The sequence below is a fragment of the Atractosteus spatula genome, chromosome 4 (assembly GCF_055471065.1).
Source record: "Atractosteus spatula isolate fAtrSpa1 chromosome 4, fAtrSpa1.hap1, whole genome shotgun sequence".
NCBI classification, from domain to species: Eukaryota; Metazoa; Chordata; class Actinopteri; order Semionotiformes; family Lepisosteidae; genus Atractosteus; species Atractosteus spatula.
This window is the reverse complement of record NC_142709.1, coordinates 3,078,885-3,100,514: the sequence shown is the minus strand read 5'-3', so window position 1 is coordinate 3,100,514 and position 21,630 is coordinate 3,078,885. Positions and strand designations below refer to the sequence as shown.

Here is a 21,630-nt window from a genome sequence, read left to right as displayed (position 1 = left end):
GCTTCCTAACAGAGCCTAGTGTTTGGACCTTAGGTCACTGAGCTGGGAGGCGTGTTGCAGACACCCACAGCTCTTCATGTGAAGAAAAGTTTCCTGCTTAATCCTGTTGTCCAAAACAAATTCCCCATTATTGTCCAGTTCTGACCCCATGTGCTTATTTCACCACTGAGTATGTAATTAACCTCTGGGTTGATCCTATATATATACACACCTCAGGAATGTATATACTTTGATAAAAAATAAGACCTCATACTTGTTGCCCTTCTTTGAACTCTTCCTTAAAGTAAGGCTTTAATATCCTCTTGTGGTATGGTAGCTACAGAACACTATTCTAAATGAAGCCTGAACACTACAGTGTAAACCATAATCTGAATTCCACGGTTTTTACTATATTATAATCAAAGGTCCTGTTTGCTTTTCTATTGCTCCCTCATATTATCTTGATAAAGATGCATCCGATTCCTGTACAGCTTCCGGCAGCTCAGAATCCGTCATGTGTTACGCAGAGGGTAAGCTGTCACAGCCTGTGTGGATCCCTCGGCACTTATCAACAATACATTTGACTTGCTATGTTGCCCGGTGCATGGTTTTGTCTTGAGTTCATTCCCTTGCCACTGTTTCTTTTTGTCATTTCCTCCATTTTTCAAAACCCTAACTAGCTTGCTAACCACAGCAGAATCTAAGTCATTCACGATCCTGAACCCAGCATGCACAGTCCTTCAGCTTAAGCCTTATAACGCAAGAACTGTGGAAGCAAAGAGAAAAATCCCTCCTGTTATATAAGGCCTTTGAATACTCTGTTACAAAGCCTAACAGATCACAACAAGAAGTTAAGTCATGCAAAGTGGATTTTTCAGAAACGCCAACAAGGTAACTTACCTGTGCGCAGCTTTAAACTTCACGATTATCATGCAAATTACTTCCAGTAATTTACGATAATGATGTCGTGGCTCACTGGCTATGACAAATACCTACTAAAAGAATGCTCCGACTTAGAGATTAGACACAGCTGATTAAAAAAAGTGGTCATCTGGAAACTGCACCCTATACTTACTTCACAGGACAACAACCATTAATTTAGAAGAAAACGATTCAGGAAACTAAAAAAATAAAAGTTTAAAAAGACTTAGTAAATAAGATCTAAAGGGTTTCCTTTTTCTGAATCTGACCTTCAGTGGAAATGTATTGTTTCAAAAAGTAAAACAGTGATGCATTATGCCAAGTACTGTATCTGTTCACTTTCTCCATCTCTCCAGTCCACAAGGCTGAAATACACACCTTCAGCAATTCCTGTTGTAGTGGTGGTATCAAGTGATTTATGGAGAGCGCAGCACTAAAACCTCAGACTGAATTATATTAAAAACCACACTGCATATTAATATTTCATCTGGCATTAATATTGCAGGATGAGTGTTTGCATTGAGTCAAGACTCTAGAGGGAGGGCAGCACTTAAGGCAATGCTGAAGGATCACAACACTGCTGTGCTGTGATATTACAATATTAGCGTTGAAAAGGCCCCATTAATTATTACTCTGTGACCTGTCCTGACCAACGTGTCCCGTCCTAATCCCCACCGCGGGGGGCAAACTCTCAGCCGCTCAGCCAGGGCTCACCCCCCCCCCCCGGCTCCACTCCGTCGCGACCAGCTCCAGCGACAGGGGAGCAGGGAGCGCAGTGATGCCTGCGACCTGCACCTACAGGCCGGCCGAGACGCACGGGGGAGGGACACGGACTGCCAGGATATTCCACAACACGCAACCTTCCAGACGTTGTCTGCAAACCACCCATTTCACAATTAAAATTAGGTAAAAACTGTACGGACTTTCACATGCACAGTGTGGTGTTAAATATTAATATCTGGCCTCGCTAACTCTCATTCTGTAATTTAGTGTCTCCCAGTGCAAAAATAAGGCATCAATATGCTTGCACATGTTGGAAGCAAAGTTCACTCTGATGTCTTCCAAGGGCAGGAGAGGGAGAAATGACAGTAATAGGGCAAACTGAATAAAGCCTGGGTCAGTTCCGCTCAGGAACACATTGGTCACTGTTGGACATGATTTAATTTGCTCATGCACGTCTGTTAGGTAAAAAACAGGTAAAGAAGCCTTTAAGCCCCTTTCTGTTCTGTAATCTGAAACATACATGTGCTAATCTTCCTCATTAATCATATTTCCTTTGCGTTTATATAGTGGTTTCAATCCCAAAGGAAATTCCGGTTCAAGTCAAACGCCTAGCTTGTGCTGCACACGCCGCTGCCGTGGGGCTCAGCGACTGGAATCTGTCCCTCGTCCCCGCGAGGTCCTGGTCCTGCTGCTCCTCTGCCAGAGCTCAACGCCCACAGCCCGAGCCCAGGGGGCGTAACTCTCGGACACGCACGAGGGAAACGTCTAGAAAACAGGTGGCCAGGCTGGAGGAGCCAGCCAGCACGTTCCCCTTCGCCCTTGTCTGTGGTCACAGGGTTAGCGACCCGACTTGTAAAAAACACACATTTAGCTGTTCCCGATCAGGGGGGGTATTCCAAAAATTACATTTTAATTTTTTCTAATGCTAAATCAAAAATATTATAAAAATAAAAATTTGTGTTTGCTTACAGTCTCCACTCTGTAAACTGTCCTCTAGCAACTATGTTAACTGCATACCACAAAAATCCTTTCACACTAGGGAAAGAAAACATTAAATCTGTTTTGCAATCTCACGCTGTTTAGATTCCAGTCTGCATACAGTAACAGCATCACAAGCACAGCTTAATGAACGGCTGGCTGGTATTTCTTAACGATGTCAGCCCATGTAAAAACAATCAGAAGCTTCAAAACGTTGTGCCTCCGAGATGCAGGTGTTCGATTCTGCAGTATTTTCAAGTAGAAGAAAATAAACCAAAGATTTTTGTATGAATGAGAATTGCTTCTTTCGCTTTTCAATATGAAAACTTTTGTCCAAGTAGCTTAAGATGGAAAACTAGTAAAAAAAAAAAACTTACAAAATTCTCTCTCCTAACTGTCAAGATTTTAAGTATTTTTTTTAACTGAGTGCATTAAAACGAACATGCTAATTAACGGACTATGCTCAGTGAGTGCATATTGTAGAAAATCTCGTTGGGTAAGTGGGATTCAAATTTTAAATCCCTTGCATATGTTTAAGCTCTAAAGCCATGCTTATCCAGCCTCTTGCTACCCATATGTGATCAGACTGCAATGCGGTGCAGTGCTTGCCACTGGAATGGGCTCATCCTGACGGAACAGCGCCTGGCATCACTGGGAATTAAGTGAGGAGGCCTGGCGTACCAACGGCTGTCCTGCCTGCCCTGGAGAATGTGGGGGAATGTCAATACTGTGGCACATGTGAGTGCCGAGAGCCCCGCTGATCTTCGGACACCTCGCACACCTTGGCCTCGCGTGCTGGGAGCCACATCAATAAACACGCCGCAGCCTTGTCTCTGGGCCCAGTCTCCCGTCACCCTCAGCCGCGGCTCAGAACCCCCACTCCTCCTGAATCTTTAAAGAGAAGGTAGTAGGAAAGCTCCCATTTAATTACCGAAAAGACGTCTTCTACGCTGCCTGTGCTTATTATTACAACAGTCTTCTACGCTGCCTGTGCTTATTATTCCAACAGTCTTCTACACTGCCTGTGCTTATTATTCCAACAGCAAGGAAGGAAGTTAAGGCATATGGCCAGCCCTCTGTTGGATCTCGGTTACCAATGTGGCCCACTAGTGTGGAGTACTCAGCACAGGTAAAGTACTTTTTAAAAAAAAACTTTTTAGGGGTTTCATTAAATGAATTCTTGCAGCTCTTTTATTGCACCCAGTGGAGAAACGGCACAGAGCTTGAAGGAGAAACGGCAGGACCTCACCTAACCCCCACACAGACAGCAGCGTGGAGATTTCCTTCTCGCCCGGCGACAGAGTGCGTTTCGATATACGAACAACTGAAGAACTTCCACGACAACGGCGTCTTCAAGCCGGTTACACGTTTCTTTGCCCCCCCGCATTCCTGCCGGCCCACTCCCACTCGTCCACGACGCGGTGGTCCGGCTGGTCTTTTCTCTTCCTCTCTCTCCTTGTGCTCCAGCCCACGCTCCTGTCCCTCCACCGGCTCCCTGCCGCTGGCGTCCGGGTTCAAAGCCCCTCCTCTCCAACGTCGGCCCCCAACACCCCACTCCTGCACGCCTCCAGTCTCCCCGTTTCTCCCGCAGCCCTCCAGTCGCACCCTCGCCCTGGACTTGGGGAAACTGGGGCTGCCGAAGACTTGCCCATGGTCTCCCAGCGCTGAACTGTGCCCTGCAGCGACTCCTACACTGTACTGCACTGGTGATCCCAGAGCTCAAACTAGCACTGGGGAGAACACCGAGAACACAGTGTACAGTCACAGAGCCCTGCTATTTACTTCTTGCACCTGTGGATAGCCACTCTCCCCACTGTGCTGCTTTCCTGCTGTTATCTGGCATAGGGCCCAAACTGGCTTCATGGCTGGCTCGTATTCTGGCCAGACACACTGATAAATGTACCGATACACAGAGAGACCATTTTACACAGAGGGCTGTAAGTTGTGAGTGTGTGGAGCAAGCTGCTGAAGCCGATGCTCTAGTTTCTTTCAAGAGAGGGATGGATGAGAATCAACGGATTAGACTAATTAGCTACTTGCAACCTCATGAGCAGGATCAGACGAATTACCTCTTCTTTCTCTGCATCCTTTCTGATGGTCTTATGTTCCTCCAAAGAACGTCTCCAATTGGAATTTGCTGTTCAGATATACATAAGCCATATAAAAAAAAAAAATCACCCTTACCTGGTCAAAGAGCTGCTTGCCGGTAGTGTTGGGCTGGATGGCAAACTCCAGTTCTGCATCCATGGTAGTGACCCGGACATTGATCTGCACAACCAGAGCAAAGAGTCAGGCTGAAGAATGTGACAGGCCATCCTGAGTAACAAGGACCAGGTCTGATCTCACAGCACCTGCCAGCGTGGCAGCACCCAGCGCAGAACAGGATGCGTTTTCACAGTGAACTGCTCTGAAATCAACAACTTTGGATACAAACCTCCAATCAGTCGCATTAACTTGGGACCGAGAGCTACGCGTCCCTGAACAGTGAGAATTTAAACACATTTTGACATCTCAGAGATCTGCTCTCAAGTAAATGCTCTTTGCGCTCTTTAAATCGGGCCAACGTGATAAAGGATTCAAGCGCATCTATGGCCTAGTAGAAAGCTTTCCCATTCGTGTGACGCCGGTCGCTTACAACCACTTGACAGCGACACTGAAACGAGGCGACCTGAAGCAGCAGCTCAAGCAGGGAGCTGCGTCAGCACGCGTAGGCTGCAAAGGAACAAGTCAAGATTTACTCCCTGCTGAAGAGAGAAGAAAACGGTTCGGCTGTGGAGCCTTCTTCACACACACCTGAAGAAGGCTCCACAGCCGAAACGTTGCGTTTCCTTTTATCCTCTTTTCAGCAGGGAGCAAACCTTTACTTGTTCCTTTAAACCTGAAGGATCGCTCCTCTGCCACAGTTACTGGGGCTTTTCTGGGTCGGGTGTGACCTCACTCTTCACGGACTGGTATTTGCTTCTGTTCTTTGCCACACCCGCTGCTGAACGCAAGTCCTTTCTAGTCTTCTGTAACACTCTGGGACAGCAGGAATCCTGCGCCAGGCCAGAGCGCACCTCCGTGACCCGACCAGTGCCACTCTCACACCTCACTTCCTCAGCTCAAGTTTACCCTTACAAGCTTCTACACCTGGTATCATGGGTTTGTGACACACGTACTCCGTAATATCAGGCAAACACGAAAGACAGGGGCAGGCTAATTGGACAGGAGGTAGAAATCTTAACAGAACAAATGCTCAAAAAGATGATGAGGACCAAAATATTTGTGCGGAAAAACTTCCTTACTGCGCATCATAAATGACTAAATATATCTAGACGTGAAACATTATTTCAAGATGCAATATTTCATCAATGAACCATCTACTCCAGTGGTTCTCAAACTGTGGTACGCGTACCTGCAGTGGTACGTGGAGTGCCGCCAAGTGGTACGCCAAATGACCCTGGAACTGTGTCGTGTGCGGTGAAAAATCGGGACGGGTTTTCATATTTTGTATTTTAATACGTGTCGAATATGCAGCCTACGTACTACGATACAGTGCGCGCTAATACTTCAGTGGACACAAGAGATACTCTGTAATTCTATACCACTCTATAGGAATGCGTGCTACGGATGCAAATGACCAATTGTATTTAAAAAAAGCTACTGTATCTCCAGCAAATAGGGAGAAAGGAGAATGTGCGTGATTTTGGAACAATGCCAACGTTGTAAACACAGGAATGCATAGAAATACGTGCTACGAACGCTGGTAATCTTGTGAGCACACGAAAGCGTGATAACAGAAAAATATTCAAGAACTGTTCTAATTTGAGAAAAATACACCGAGCGTCTCTGTGTTTCGCTCCCATGCGCATGAAATAAAAACTTTAAATAAATACGGAAATAAAAACGGAAACGCGGAAAAATGCAAGCTTGCGTATTGCTAAAGCAGGTAAGCTACACTATTTTTGAAGAACCTTATTTACCGTTGGCAAAAGAGCTGACACGTATTATGTGTAGAGAAAAAGCTGCTAAACAGCTCGACCTGCTGCCCCCCGAAAGACACATTCATTCATAGAATTATTGAAATGAAGGATTATATCAAAAGTACACTGATAGAGCGCGTTAAGATGAGCAGATGTTTTTCACTGCAATTAGATGAGTCTGTAGTAGATTTGGCCAATTTGCTCGTTAACGTTAGATACGAGTTTGAGGGCATGTCCCATGAAGACTTTCTGTTCTGTAAGCCGCTACCAACAGGAACTACAGGAGAGCACATATTTCAGCTTCTGAATGAATTTATCGTAGAGAATGGCCTCGACTGGATAAAATGCGTCTGAGTTTGTACAGACGGTGCTAGAGCAATGACAAGCTGACATAACGGTGTAGTTGCACGAATTAGATAGGTTGCTCCAGAAATTAATGTACGCATTACAACATCCACCGCGAGACCTTTGCCGTCAAGAAAATGCCTGACGATTTAAAATCTGTTAGACTGTTGTGAATTGTATCAAGGCTCGAAAAATTAATTCACATCTGCTTTGCTCAACTAAACAGACTCACCCCTCTCACTGAAATGGTGCTTTTTTATTAGTTGTTGTTAATGTTTTTTTTCTGTAAAACACTTTGAGAAGCCACCTTTAAAGGCGCTATATCAAATAAAGTTTATTATTATAATATTTATTATATGTATGTGTGAGTGTGTGTGCACGCACACTCATGTTGGTCATTGAGAATTTCTGGGGTTCCTATGAGATGATGACTTGTAGGTGGTACTTGGATGCTTTGTTTGGATTAGGGGTGGTACTTGGTCCAAAAAGTTTGAGAACCACTGATCTACTCTAATTTGGATTCACAAAGTCAGTATGCTGCTACTTGAATGCACATTTTACACAGATTGATACGGCACTGGGAGACTGAATCAAAAGCTACAGAAAAAGCAGGATCTGCAAGCCGACAATTACTCAAGGTTTTCATGTGGTTTCGATGTCCCAATTCGAGTTGTACTTCTTGCAATGACACAGGCACGCTGCTCCATCTCTAAAGTCAGCTAATTATGTCACAATTTTGCCTTTTAACATCCTTGTAACATCTGTAGAGAAACTTTTACCAGCAGACAGTCCTGTACAATCTACCTATAGTACGGAAATCATAGCAGTACAAACAGGCACAACGAAGAACTAACTGAACAGCTCGACTCTATCCTTACTGGATACGTTGGATTCAAAGAAGAAAGGGGAGAACTTAATATGGAAGCAACACAATTTTTACAGCATAACAAAACACCACCTGATGTTTCTTCATAAGCTTGTCATGACCAGCAGTAACGCAGAAGTGTTATCCTCCCAGCTGCCCAAAAAAGGGGTTTGAGACTGGCGGTCAGAACATACGCTCAGCTGATTCCCAAAGGGCAAGTGTCCCACTTCCTAATGGCCTCCTAAAAATAGCTCTTTGGTGACAGGGAGCAAATAAACGGGCTTGTTAAACGAACGCGCTCGCAGTACTGGCAGTACTGGCATTCGGCCGTCTGCGAGAGCAGACCCTACAGTCTGCAGCTGATCCCGAGCTCTCTGCCACTCTCCCTGGCCTCAACCCTCTCCTGTTAAAAATAAAAGGCATTCTCCCTACGCAAGTCTCCTCGCGCACTTGGGAACGATGATCCTGGAAGTCCTCCAAGCAGGATAAGGTTACTGTTCTCCATGCAGATTTTCATTTCATGCTAATCCGCCTTTTCAGGCACGGCGAAACCTCCTGAAGGTTGTGCACTCCTTCTACAAAAACGCCTGACGTCCGAAAGGGGTGACGTAGGCCAGACCGATTTTCACACCTGTATTCCCCTTATTTCCAATGAAATTCCGCAAAAGAACCAGCCCTGCTACTTTGCTATTTCCCGCCGACTATTCAAGCAACCCTGAATTATTCTTGGGAATCAGCCTAGGGTGCTCTCACCAGGGCACAAAGCACATTCTGCTGTCAACAATTTGCAAAAGGTTTGAGAAACAAATAACGCTTCATCCCACATGTTCTGCCTCGGTGCCAACTGCTGTGTGCTCATATTCAGTATATATATTCAGCACAAACAGACACGCTCTCCCTTTGTACAGCACAAACCATTCTTGTGCACACTCCCCAGCCAGACTGATGAAGCTGACACCCTGGCTTCTCTCAAGACAGCTAGATAAGATCCTCAGATCAACCAGCTATCAAATGAGCTTGATGGAATTAATGGCCTTCTCTCATATGTCACCTTTCCCAGCTTCTTAAGCAGGTTTCAAATGTATGTGTGGGTGCAATTTGTAAATGAAATGAGAAAATTTGTACACAAGAAAAAAACGTGTGTAATGGATTTCAATAATGTTCAGAACTTTTTTTTTTACGATGTCTGACGACCAAAAGGACCTTTTTTTTTTCCTGTCCACAGAAAAAGACCAAGCGGACAGCCCTCTGTCCAGCAGGTCCAGGTGAGACAGTGCTGGGACGCAGCTTTGCGATGCGGGTTTTATGAAACACGGTAGTAGTTCAGGTGGGGAGCTGCGTCAGCATGCGTAGGCTGCAAAGGAACAAGTAATAGGTTTATTCCATGCTGAAAAAAAGAAGAAAGAACACAACGTTTCGGCCGTGGAGCCTTCATCAGGGGTGAAGAAGTTTTTATGAAGTTCATCTGAAGCAAACGTGTTTTTATGAAACACGTTTGCTTCAGATGAGGGAAAGTACTGATTGGAGGCAGAAGTTTAGAAAAACAAAACGGGACAAACAGGTCAGAGACCTTGTTCTGTGCTCTAATGGGGAGAAAAAGGATTCCATTAGTGGAAAAACAAGTAAAAATGCAGAACAGCTCACTCTCCCTGCATCGGTCCGACAACCTGATATAACAGCAGCTCAATAAAGGCAGCAAGGCTGCTGCCGTTCGTACGCTTGCACTCTCTGTGCTTGTAACGACCGATACCTTTTCATTCTTTCGCTCGCAACAGGGACGTTATTTGTTTTCCCTGTGGCCATCCCAAACCAGAACGGGTGCCACGCTGCAAAGAGAGACGAGCCACGTACGGACAGAGAGGATCCCCGCGGTTCTCCGTTCCAGCCACCCATCTACTCTGCCGTTACACCCCCGAAAGTGCCCCCCAGCGGGGCGAGCCGAGTGGGAAACGGCTGTCGGCCCGAGGCGTGGCCCCGTCGAGGGGACTCGCGGTGAGCGGACTGTACATTCACACACGTGCTGCTGCAGTAACCTCTGGTCTCTGGTCACGGAACGTCACAGGACCCAGCCAACAGCCGCCAAACACAGCAGCATTTCATACTCCCGTTTTAAAACACCTACAGTATGAGGCAACGATACGAAAAGGAAAATTAGATCATTTTACTCTCCTGGGTTGATCAGTCTCTGTGGTGTGCTGCAATGCTGGCAATGCCAGCATACGTCACACAGTCTTATGGAATTTTTAACAACTTGCACTATTTTCCAAGTTTTTAAGTCCCAAATCAAAAGGCAAAGAATTAGGCTAAAGAGCAAAGGAAATCTTTCTGTGTTTCTTTAAAACAACTCAAGTCAAATTTGAAGAATATTCTTCAGAAGTGCCTTTTGTATTAAAACCCGTGGTTTGGAAGTGAAAGGTGAAAAATCAGGCAATCATGATGTCTGAACTGCAGAAAATGTAAGTGGTTAAGTGATTCAATTTTTATTTATTAATGTAGAGTAAGGAAACAGCAGCTGTCGCAGCATTTTTGTTTGGTTACAAGAAAATTTGATTTAAATGTTTTACAAAACTCTCAAACTTGCTTATTTCATGTTGCTTTTTTTTAAATCCAATCGGAATCCTACAGACAGCTCCTGCTGCACCTGTGAGTGAAAGAACAGCAGAATACCTGTCTTCTCATTGCTAGAGCATCACCTGCTGGCACACGCACTCCAGACATCCTCCCAGCCGACGGAGCAGGGGCACACGGGCGCGGACCACACCGAGGACCAGCCCCCGCCGCCCCCCGCGCTCACTCGGGCTCACCCTCTGAAAGGGCAGTGAAGGGATCAATCACCTCTTCTGCTTCTTAAGGATTCTCAACAGACAAAATCACAAGACCTGCTTTTCTCCTGCAGAACTACTGTAAAAGAGATCACTGTTCTGTTCAGGGCTTTCTTATTTGCTCTGTAGTCAACTCACTGGTGTTACATAACACTGTTAAAATATTACGTACCTAGAAAAGTCTCTTTTAGTGTTGCTGTAACATTAAATTACTACCACGGGCCTCGACATTTATGACGCTGACTTGCACTGCACCTAAAAGCACACATGATATGAAGAACATGAGAAAGCTGGCAAATGAAAAGAACCAACTGACTCATCGCGCTCATTTGCTTTTAGAAGCAAACCGATCCGAGAATCTCATCCAGCCATTTCTCAAAGAAACCAGGGCTTCGACTCTGTGAATAAGACTTGATAGCTTGTTTCATAGTTCTATAAGTTTCCCCTGCTCTCAAGTTTAAAAGCAGCTCTCTTTAGTGCTCGTTTAAGTCAATGTGTGTTTCCATTTAAGGGCTTGTGTTTCACTGTTTTACCTCATTCAGAAAAATACCATAAAATTATCTTCATCACTGCCCTAGAGGATTCTCTATACCCAGCTCAGAAACTCTCAGTCTTTCCAATCCAACACTAAAGAGATTAAGTTCACTGCAGTACACATCTCCAAGCCAAGGATCTCCCCCAGCTTCATCTTGAAAGATGCCAAGAAGTTGATTTCAACAGCATGCCTAGGTATCTTGTTCCACGCTCGCACAACCCTCTGGGTAAAGGCGCGTCTCCTGCTCTTGGTTTTAAATGCAGAGAAAACAGGAGTCACTTCTTTCACCTTCCTCAATCAGGCCTTGCACTGTGTTCGGACACGGGCTGCTCTACAACAAGAAACACCAAGCCACTCCCACCTGCAGCGCTTGACCAGACATCTTAATTTGTCTGTTTCAGCAAAACGTCCCGGTGAAAACACGTCTCTGTCTCCATTTGCTGAAAGGGAATGAAGAAACTGGCTTTACGTGAAACACAGACCTCGACCGATCTGATAAGCAAGGCACATGCACGGATCTCTGACTGAATTCCTGCCCGCTAGGAGCGGCACTTCAGGGCTGAGTTCAGAAGCTCAGAGTTTTGAAATTTTGTTGCACAGACAGAGATTCTTTGGTAGGTCTAAACATTCCTTGAGAATTCATATGCTTTCCCAGTCTTGTTAGAAGTCAGTAAAAGCAAAACTATTGAAAATCTGCTCAGAGTATCTCACAGCTGCTCCCAACTAGCGAGTTTAGCCTGCAGTGTATGTCTGATGCTAAGCGTTATCTCCCACTAGCCCTTCTGCCACACGGCGAAGAAGTCGCTACATTATTCCTCTCTTCGTGCCTCACGAGAATAACAGCAGGAGTAGGTAAACACAGGAATCTTGCCAGAAGACACTGTAAACAGTATTTAGTAGAGAGGGCTTTAAAATAGTCTGAAAGCCTGAGTGTTTAAAGTCTGTGTCTCTGTTAGCAAGCAAATCAAAGTGTAGTTTATTTTTCGAGTAATTAAATGCTGCATTAAATCCTCCATAAAATAAATAACCAGTGCGCCACAAAATCAAGGCTAGAAGCTTCCCCCAGAATTGCACTGCATTCTGACACTTCAGAGGTGAAAACATGCCCTTTGTTACAGTGCTGCACATTTTACTGAAGAGCTGAACCCTGTAGGAAATCTCTAAAATCAAGGGCAGTGAAGACAAATTAACAAACGTCCGAGTTGCATGCTACAAGGAGGTTAAACCCCCTTTTCTTCATGAAATTATGTGTGAACAGCAGCAAAAGGTCACAGGCAGTGAAACCAGGTCTGCGCTTGGCTCCGTTTAAGAGGTGGGCATCTGTGTGCAGTTCGGGCAGCTGGCAGTGTGCCCACTAGTTCACAGGGCTGCTTTAGATACAGGCTTAACGAAAATCCTGCAGAACAAGCCAGAATAGGCCCTGTAAAACAACACTGTTGCACAAAAGCAGACTGTCTTCTTGCGACAGCTCGAGCGTTTCAGAAGCGATTTAAAGGGAAAAGCACAAAGCCAGATCGGAATTCACAGCCTGCTCCCATTCAGTCAGCCCCCGGTGAATACACTGCTGAAATCGTGAAGTACTTCAGAGACAACACCTGGCAGACTGCCTGGAACCACAACAGAGCAGAGCCTGGGTGGGGGGCGCGTTTCTGGGAACACCAGACACCACTGCAGCTAATGACAGGCCCAGTCCGCGAGAAACACTCAAGACGAGACAAGCTCTAAACACCCTAGATCAGTAGTTCTCAAACTTTCTGGACCAAGTGACATCCCTGATCAAACAAAAACATCCAAGTACCACCTACAAGTCATCTTCTCATAGGAACCCTAGAAAATCTCAATGACCAACATGACCAACACTCACATACACATACTGTATAATAAATATTATAATAATAAACTTTCTTTGGTATAGCGCCTTTAAAGGTGGTTTCTCAAAGCACTTTACAGAATGACAAAAGGAACAACAACAAATAAAAATAAACAATAAAAAAGCACCATTTCAGTGAGAGGGGTGAGCCTGTTTTGTCGAGCAGATGTGAATTAACTGGTCGAGCCTTGATGCAATTCACAACAGAGTCTAACAGATTTTAAATCGTCAGGCAGTTTCTTGACGGCCAAGGCCTCACGGTGGATCCTGCAGTTCATTTCGGGAGCAACCTCTCTAATTCGTGCAACGACGCCGCTGTGTCGGCTTGTCATCGCTCTAGCACCGTCTGTACAAACTCCGACGCATTTTATCCAGTCGATGCCATTCTCTTCGATACATTCATTCAGAAGCTGAAATACGTGCTCTCCTGTAGTTCCTGTTGGTAGCGGCTTACGGAACAGAAAGTCCTCATGGGACATGCCCTCAAACTCGTATCCAACGTAAACGAGCAAATTGGCCAAATCAACGGCATCTGCAGACTCATCTAATTGCAGTGAAAAGCATCTGCTCATCTTAACGCGCTCTATCAGCGTACTTTTGACATCACCCACCATATCAATAATTCCATGAGTGACTGCGTCTTTCAGAGGGGGCAACAGGTCGAGCTGTTCAGCAGCTTTTTCTCTACACATAATACGCATCAGCTGTTTTGCCAACGGTAAACAAGGTTCTTCAAAAGTAGCGTGGGGCTTACCTGCTTTAGCAATCCCCAAGCTTGCATTTTTCCCCCCATTTCCATTTGAGGAGTTTGTCTCATAAGTTAAAAGACGTTTTCGTTTCATGCGCATGGGAGCGAAACACAGAGACGCTCGGTGTATTTTTCTCAAATTAACCTAGAACAGTTCTTAAATATATTTCTGTTATCTATCGCGCTTTCCTGTGCTCACAAGATTGCTGGCATTCGTAGTAAGCATTTCTACGTTCGTTCTACGCATTTTCCTGTGCTACAACACTGGCATGGCTCCAAAATCACACACATTCCCCTACCTCCCTATTTGCTGGAGATAACTTTTCTTAAATACAACTGGTCACTTGCGTTCATAGCACGCATTCCTATAGAATGGTATAGAATTACATAGTAGCTCTTGTGTCCGCTTAAGCATTAGCACGCGCTGTATTGTGGTACGTGAGCTGCGTATTCGACACAAACTAATTTTATTAAAATAGAAAATATGAAAACCCGTCCCAATTATTCAGTGCACACAGCAAGGTTTCCAGGGTTATATGGCGTACTGCCTGGCAGTACCACAACTGGTACGCGCACCACAGTGTGAGAACCACTGCCCTAGATCACTTCCCTGCGCATCGGTCATTTATCTTCTGCAGGTCGACCACAATGGACACTGAAAACAATGAAATAATCACACATCACGCCGTCGTCTAACTCCAACTTTAAGAAGAAAATGAAAAGAGGTCTATTTTTTTAAGAAGTTAGCACGATGCCAGTTTCCTGGCAACTCGTGCTCGTTCTGCCCTGGCCAAGGTAAATCAACGCTTAGCTTTAACGGAGCAGACCATTACGAATCACCTTAGACGATGCACACATAGCTACCACAATCAAGAGAGGGCAACAGCAGGCTCGTCTAAAGCATCGCATGCATTCCCACAGCCACTGCAGTGGAGCGAAGTATTCTTGATCAAGAGATGCTTTAAAAACTAAAACGCTAGTGGGTTGTACTTTATACTGTTGTGTGGACAAATGTTTTTTTCTGATTTGCAAACTGAAAACGTGCCCAGAAGAACTACACGACAGTAAATAGGAGCCCTTACTGTGTCTGTTTACAAGGTACTTTTCCAAGTCATGTCTGCATTGGAGGCATTAACCCCTTCCCCCAAAATGACTGGCTGCACGGGGAGTGGGAAACTCGTAATCCTGCCCTGAGCAGCTGTCTCCAATGGCCATTTGCTGTGGGGGAGGGAGGCTGGCTGTCTCCAACCCCCCCCCCGACCAGATTCAGCAGAATTAGCAGCACGGTGGGGGTTTAAACACAGCAGAGCCTGAATGTAAACAAGGGCCCTGAAGACATGCCAGGGCTCGTGTGAGCAGGCCCCATCCGCACACCTGAACCGGCCTCAGCTCTGGAGCTTTTTCCTCCAGAAGCACACGGCTCAGCAGGTCCTCGTTTGTCGGACACCTGAGGTAGATTCCTCCGAAATCACAGCAGCTCTGCTCTGGGAGAACAGACTTGCGGTATCATGCGTCATTCCATCTCCAGGCCAAACAGTGGATTACTACTGTCACTCTTTCATAAAATGGAGTTTGCAAATGTCTTCTAGTAAAAAAAACATCCTGTGTAAATGCAGGGCACTAGAAAAAAATTTAAATAAATGGATCGTGGTACATAATGTAACTAGACAATGCTCAACAACAACCAAACTTAAGTAGACAGGCAAAAAAGATTAAGGATCTACAGGTATGTAATTCAATATTATAGAAATGAAAAAAATCTCTACCCTTTTCATGCAGTTGTATCCTATGAGGTTTACTAAAAACACAAGATTCATAATGGTAATAATGGTTGCTCATAAAACTTACTCATAAATTTAATTTAAACTATATTTAATATAAACAATAAGTAAATATCTTTATCACTGCCTATAATCAACTTGTAAGACACTATATGTTAGGAACCTCCCAGGATTTAATAATATTGAAGTAATAATTATTAACAAAATAAGTAATTATTGTGAAAGAGCTTTGCAGAGGCAGGTGGAATGGTGGCACAGCAGCTCCTGGATCCCGTGTTTGACACTGGATAGGGTCGCCTTGTGTATCACAGTGTGGAGGAGCAATCAGGGTTCTGGACTCACAAGACAAGTCCCAAGTGAGACCCTGCTATTGTCCTCTTGAACAAGGCACTTCAATGATTTTATACAATCATATAGATTGTTGTATTGTTATAATGACAGAAGACGCACAATAAACACATTTACTTCCAACTGTTTCAGTAATTTATCCAGCTGTATAAATGGGTGCCTTGAATGAAGGCCACAAAGCGTCAGCGAAATAAATCAGTAATGCTAGCAAAAGCGTGTGGTCCCGTCTTAACCACTGCACTTCCAGAAAAGACACCAGGCTGCCCCAACGCCCCAGGAAGAAGCTGCTGGCCGGATTATTACGGGGAACAATGGCTCTCCAGGTTCCTCAAGGCAACAAGCTCTTCCTCTGACACAGACAATAAGACAACGGAAACCAAAGGACCTTCCAAGCCTAGCCTAGCCATAGCGTGGAATATAAAACATAGTCCTATAGTACAGGTGTACATTCAAACGTCTCAATCTCAAATGAAAACTTTTGCTGCCGCTTAACCTCTGCAAATATCGAGGTGTCATCCTCAAATGGATCCACTTCTCATGTCACAAGAGAGATATAAAAGACATGGGATCTGGCAACTTAACAAAACAAGATCGTAAGTACACCGAGGTGACGTTTCTTGCGATCACTAATGCAACACTTCATCCCAGTTTACAGACCAAAAGATTTACTTGAACCCAAATTTAAGCCACAGAATTAAGAGAAACTGTAAACTGATCAGAAAATAAACTTTACATACAAACCTTACACCTATTTAGACAAATGCATCACTCAATATGCTGTTGAATAACAAGGATAGTTATTGGTGCTCCACTACACATGCATTGTCGAAAACACTATCCTCGTTCACTGTGTGCTCTTCCTTAAGAATCAGAACAAGAACACCTGATCTCAAAATGACAGACTGGATTCAGATTCAGAGAATAATACAGAGTTTCCCTGCAAGTATATACAGGCCAGGCTGCCTGGCCAAACAAATGCATGAACAGAATGTACACAAGAATCCATGCTGAAAGACTGTTTCATACAGATACAGCGCAAGACCATTTACCAACCGGCAGCCACAAAATGGTAAGTAATAGCACAGCTCTCAGGTCTAGCACATTGAAAGTGAATCTCACCATCTCACACGTTGGTCTGGAAATCTCACTCATTTGCATCAGGTCTAGGTTGATTTAAAAAAAATGAAGTAATAAATGTGAAGTCTGAAACTGTTGCATGCAGAGATTCTCTATTCCTTTAGCCAATGTGTTTATGGGCATAAAAGAAACCATGCGTGCAAACAGAACGCAATCTCAATTATGCCGACAGCAAATCTCACACCAATAGAGTTTTGGACCCCTGAGAGCTGTCAAGGGGTTACCTCATTCTTAAATCACCGGCTCAGACAGTCGCTTGCCACTAAATTCTCGTGGTAAAGAAAAAAAAAAGGACTTATGGCCTCAGTGCACTCAGAATGATAAACTCCACCGTGCCCCAGTAGCTAAAAGAACGCAAAGATGATCTGACGGAGACAGAAAACAGCCAATAGCAAGACGCTTCAAGCACAGAGCTGTCTCGGGCAGCGTCCTGGGCACCCTACATCGCTGATGAACCCTACTAATCGAACCAGGTGTTCCGTTCAGAGGTGTACTTAGGATAATAAGTTTCTTACTGTGCTAGCCTGCAAAGTGGATGGGGGGGTGAAGGTCACCACCTGGCTTAAGCCCAGTGGGGAAAACCCCAATAAAGCCTGTCACCAAACTGCGCAAGTGACACCGGTTACCCACAGCAACCAATGAAGCAGCCCACACATCCCAGCACTGTAATTACAAATCAGCCTCAACACATAATAACAGACAACTAACACTGGGATGCTCAGTAATGACTACCTTGAAGTACAGTATGCAGTGCTTAAAGGTAAATTAAAAATAAAAAAAAATGCCTTTGTTATGACATTGGCCGTTTATTACAAATGGCACGCATTATGTTTTCTTATAAAAAAAACCTAATATAAACAAGCCAAACCTGTAATGAACATCTGGAATAAACAAAAAAAATTCTGGAGATTTACAGAAAATATAACCGCTCCCTAGGACTCCCTGCCCTCTTGTAAAAGGCAGAAACAATATAAATGTCAACGCTTCTCTGCAGTAGTGCACGGTACTGAATTGACATGCAAACTGGTGTCGCTGGCTTGCCCGTCACTGCTCTGTACAGTACCTGCTGAGCGCGCAGATGGCAAAGAGCTGCGCAGGTCAGACCCAGCTATGGCCTTGCCTGCATGGCTACCTTATTACACCGCAGGGTTCGTCAGCCAGCAAATGCAAAAAAGCATAATGACCATTTTAAAACCTTACAGAGTGAAAAACTCTCTCAGACAGGGAACTCCTCTCACTGAAGCAGAAGGGGCCTGCTGCCTCCCGTTCCCCCTTTTAAAAGCACTTCCTCCCGCAGGGAAACACCAGCAGAAGAGCTGCTATAAAACATATAAAACAAGCTGCCCCGCCCTGCTGCTGGGGCCGACACCGTGGAATCAGCCGGGTGACACCCGTGTTCTCAACTAGCTACCAAGCGGGCTTCACAGGCTGGAGGGCCTCCTCTCATTCAGAACCTCTCGTGTTCTTAACCCGGCCCAGGTCCCTTTCAGTGTGGCCTCTTCTAGCGTCAAGCAGGTCGGGACCCATGAACCCAAAGCCCACGGGTCAGCCGATTCTACCCTACAGTTATCTGTACCCATCAGCCTCTCCTCAAACCGCCATCATAAACCTCTGCCTTTCACGTCCCTCTCCGGCAGGGACGGCTCAGATGACATCCCCCCCCCAGCAGCACGCCCTGCGGGACGGCTGTGTCCTCACTCACTTGCTCATGGGGGTAGAGGAGCGAAAGGTGAAGCACTCCCTGGAGCTCCTGATGGGCCTGCCCGCAGGGACATGGGACAGGAAGCAGGAAGCAGGAAGCAGGAAGGCCAAAGCTCTTCTGTGCCCATACTCTGAACACCCCATGTTCCCCCTCTGGCTTCAACCTTACACCTGCCCTTTAACATGACCAGCAGGTGGATGAATTTCCCTTCCCCACTACAGCATAGGCTGCTCCGCAGGTAAAACGGAAATCTAAATCTATCACTTCCTAGTGTAAATTGCACGTGTGGATTTTCGCACATTTCAGCAGGGATCCATTTACAACACTGAAGTATATACGCATCTCACTTGTGGGACATTCACAATGAACTCTGTCGAGTTCTTTCACAGTCTCCCTGAGGGAGAGGGCTGCAGCCCTACTCATGAAAATTAACTTCACCCTCCTAACAGGATTTGCATTTTTTAGGCTGAGTACATTTCAAGCAGACAAAGGTTCTGTCAGTGATGGCAAGCCCTTCAAGTCACTGCTTCATCTTTATGCTTCTCTTGTGCAAGACCCCACTGCAGAGGATACTGCCACAAGACAGGAAAGAACAGACTTCATGATCACTTGGTGCTAATACTAGAACTGGTCCAACTGCAGATAAGCACCACACAACCTTGAAAAGCTGCAAAAACAGCAGACATTTCTCACTGGGCAGAACTCAGTAGTCTAATAGTTACTGTAATATCTGCATACTGGAGGACATCAGGATTGTGGTGCTCAATAGTTCACTGAAGTTCTGAATAACCATAAATAAGTTTCACCTTCTTTAAAATGTTTTATGTTAACTTTATGCTTTACAGTTCAGTAAGAGAGTAAGAGGTTTGCAATCCTGGTCCTGGAGAGACCCTACAAAGCACATTTTACAGACAACAATTAATTTTTCAATTTCTAAACAGCTTAACGATTTCGCATTGATTAGGTAACCAAAAATGACTAGTTAAATTGATTGATCTAGAGTTCACTGGAACAGAGATCAAAATCCTCTTTATCCTACAAAAACCAGGGTTCTCTAATTGCACAGATTACTTGCTTAATTTATTAAATTTCATGTGTTCCCACTCTTTAAAAAACAGGTGATTTGGGACAGGCTCATGGACTATGTAGATCATTACTGATCTGCCACTTCCAGTGTTGGAGACCCCTGAACTAGACAGTGTGGGTCACTACTGAGAGTGGACTACCAGCTAGTAAGGGGTAGTAAAGAGGGGTGTCTCCTAGTGTTAACAACTGTCGTCTTGAAAAGGCAGCAGAAACGCAATGCTCTGTGATTAGTGAAGTTTCGGTTTCATGCAAGCAAGGGGGGTTTTAAAAAATATCGAAATGCAAAGTGACAGAAATTCTAAATCATACCCTACGTACCTTAATGCTAATATTTCCATAGTATAACTCAATGTAGTTCTTCAAAATATTCTATTTCTTCGGCTCTGACAAAACTTCAAAAGAAGATGTCAAGAGAGAGATGTGCTCCACAACCTATAATAATCCTAAACTGCATAACCTTCCAGAGTGACAACACATGACATCACACAACATTCAAATATCTAGGTCTCTAAAGGAATTTTGTGTTCAATCTCTATAAGGTTCACATGTAAACTCATACTAGAACATCAGGGTTATGAATAATTGTAAATATTTCTGCAGGACAACTTTTGCCAGAAATCTATTGCCAACATAGCCCCAATGTAGTGATATTCATTAATAGAAATGCTCCTAAAGAGACATGTGCATTGCATATTGTATATTGTAAGTGCTCTCATTTTGAAATTCTAGATTTTTTTTCTATCTTTGAAACACTACTTGTTGAAACTCAATATTATATCAAACACTGGTGTCTCTCATCTTCCTTTTTGATTTACAGGATTTTGAACTATCAGGAAAAAATTAAAGCTCTGTGTTGTGGTCATATAACATGCTTTAAAATTCAGGGTCATGTCCTATTCTGTTTAGTCGCTAAGATGGGCGTGGCCAGAAGTGGAACTTGGAACTATTCTTTTTTCGTTCGGGAGAATAGATCTTGGACAGAATGGAGATGGCCAAAGGGATCTCAACTAAAAGAGCACATTGTGTTTGCAGAATTAAGAACTGAAGCACAAATGGAAAATTATGAATTCTGAAAAGCTCCCTCATAGAAATTCTGCGCAGACAGAACAAATTAGGTCCATCTTCAGTGTGTATACGCATTTAAACCAGTAATTACCCATCACACAAACCCATCAACATGCTTCCTATTAGTCACCATCGGCCAAGCTCCGTTAGTGCATCTGGATTTATTGCTGCAAATAAACATTGACGTCTCACAATGGAGTAGTCAAGCAGGTCTTTTAAGTAGTGTTGTATCTAGCGCCTCATTTCGATTAAGAATAACTGTCTCAGACCTAAAAAGGAAAAGATCCAAGACCCACTTTTTCCACTCGTTATTCGAGAACTTTGTCATTTTGTAAATCCACTGTGACAGGAAAAGTTTTTCCACGGATCCACCGATTCCGAAAATCTTGTGTATTACAAAGTGTTTATGTACATCAGTTTGTAATCTTCACTTCCTTCTAAAAATTTTGCCTGCTACTCTGTGGCAACTTTACAAGCGGTCAGATATAGTCATATTTATGCCAAATAACTTGGTCTAAAGGATATAAAAATGCCTGTTTGCCAAGACCTGGGATTAGCATTAGTAGATTATGTCATGAGCTTAGTATTCAGCACAACACAGTCCAACAAAAAAGAGCACTTTTTCAACAAGTTACAGACTATAAGACAACGACTCAAACCAGCTCCTCAATTTCCGATGACCCTGGACTGATTTTTCTGGATCAGATTTCCTCATTACTCTTTTCCTTTGACTGGAATCGGCTATCAAGTCGGGGTTCGATCT

The 21,630-nt window shown here is 44.3% G+C and overlaps 1 protein-coding gene across 1 annotated transcript in view; it reads right to left on the bottom strand.

Annotated features, from left to right (window-relative positions):
* Positions 1 to 21,630, bottom strand: part of LOC148835634 (radixin) — a 50,913-nt gene that overhangs the window by 23,276 nt on the left and 6,007 nt on the right. The window contains exon 3 of the mRNA XM_088913080.1: positions 4,786 to 4,869. Within this exon, the coding sequence (XP_088769206.1) occupies positions 4,786 to 4,869 (84 nt within the window). The remainder of the gene's footprint in view (positions 1 to 4,785; positions 4,870 to 21,630) is intronic.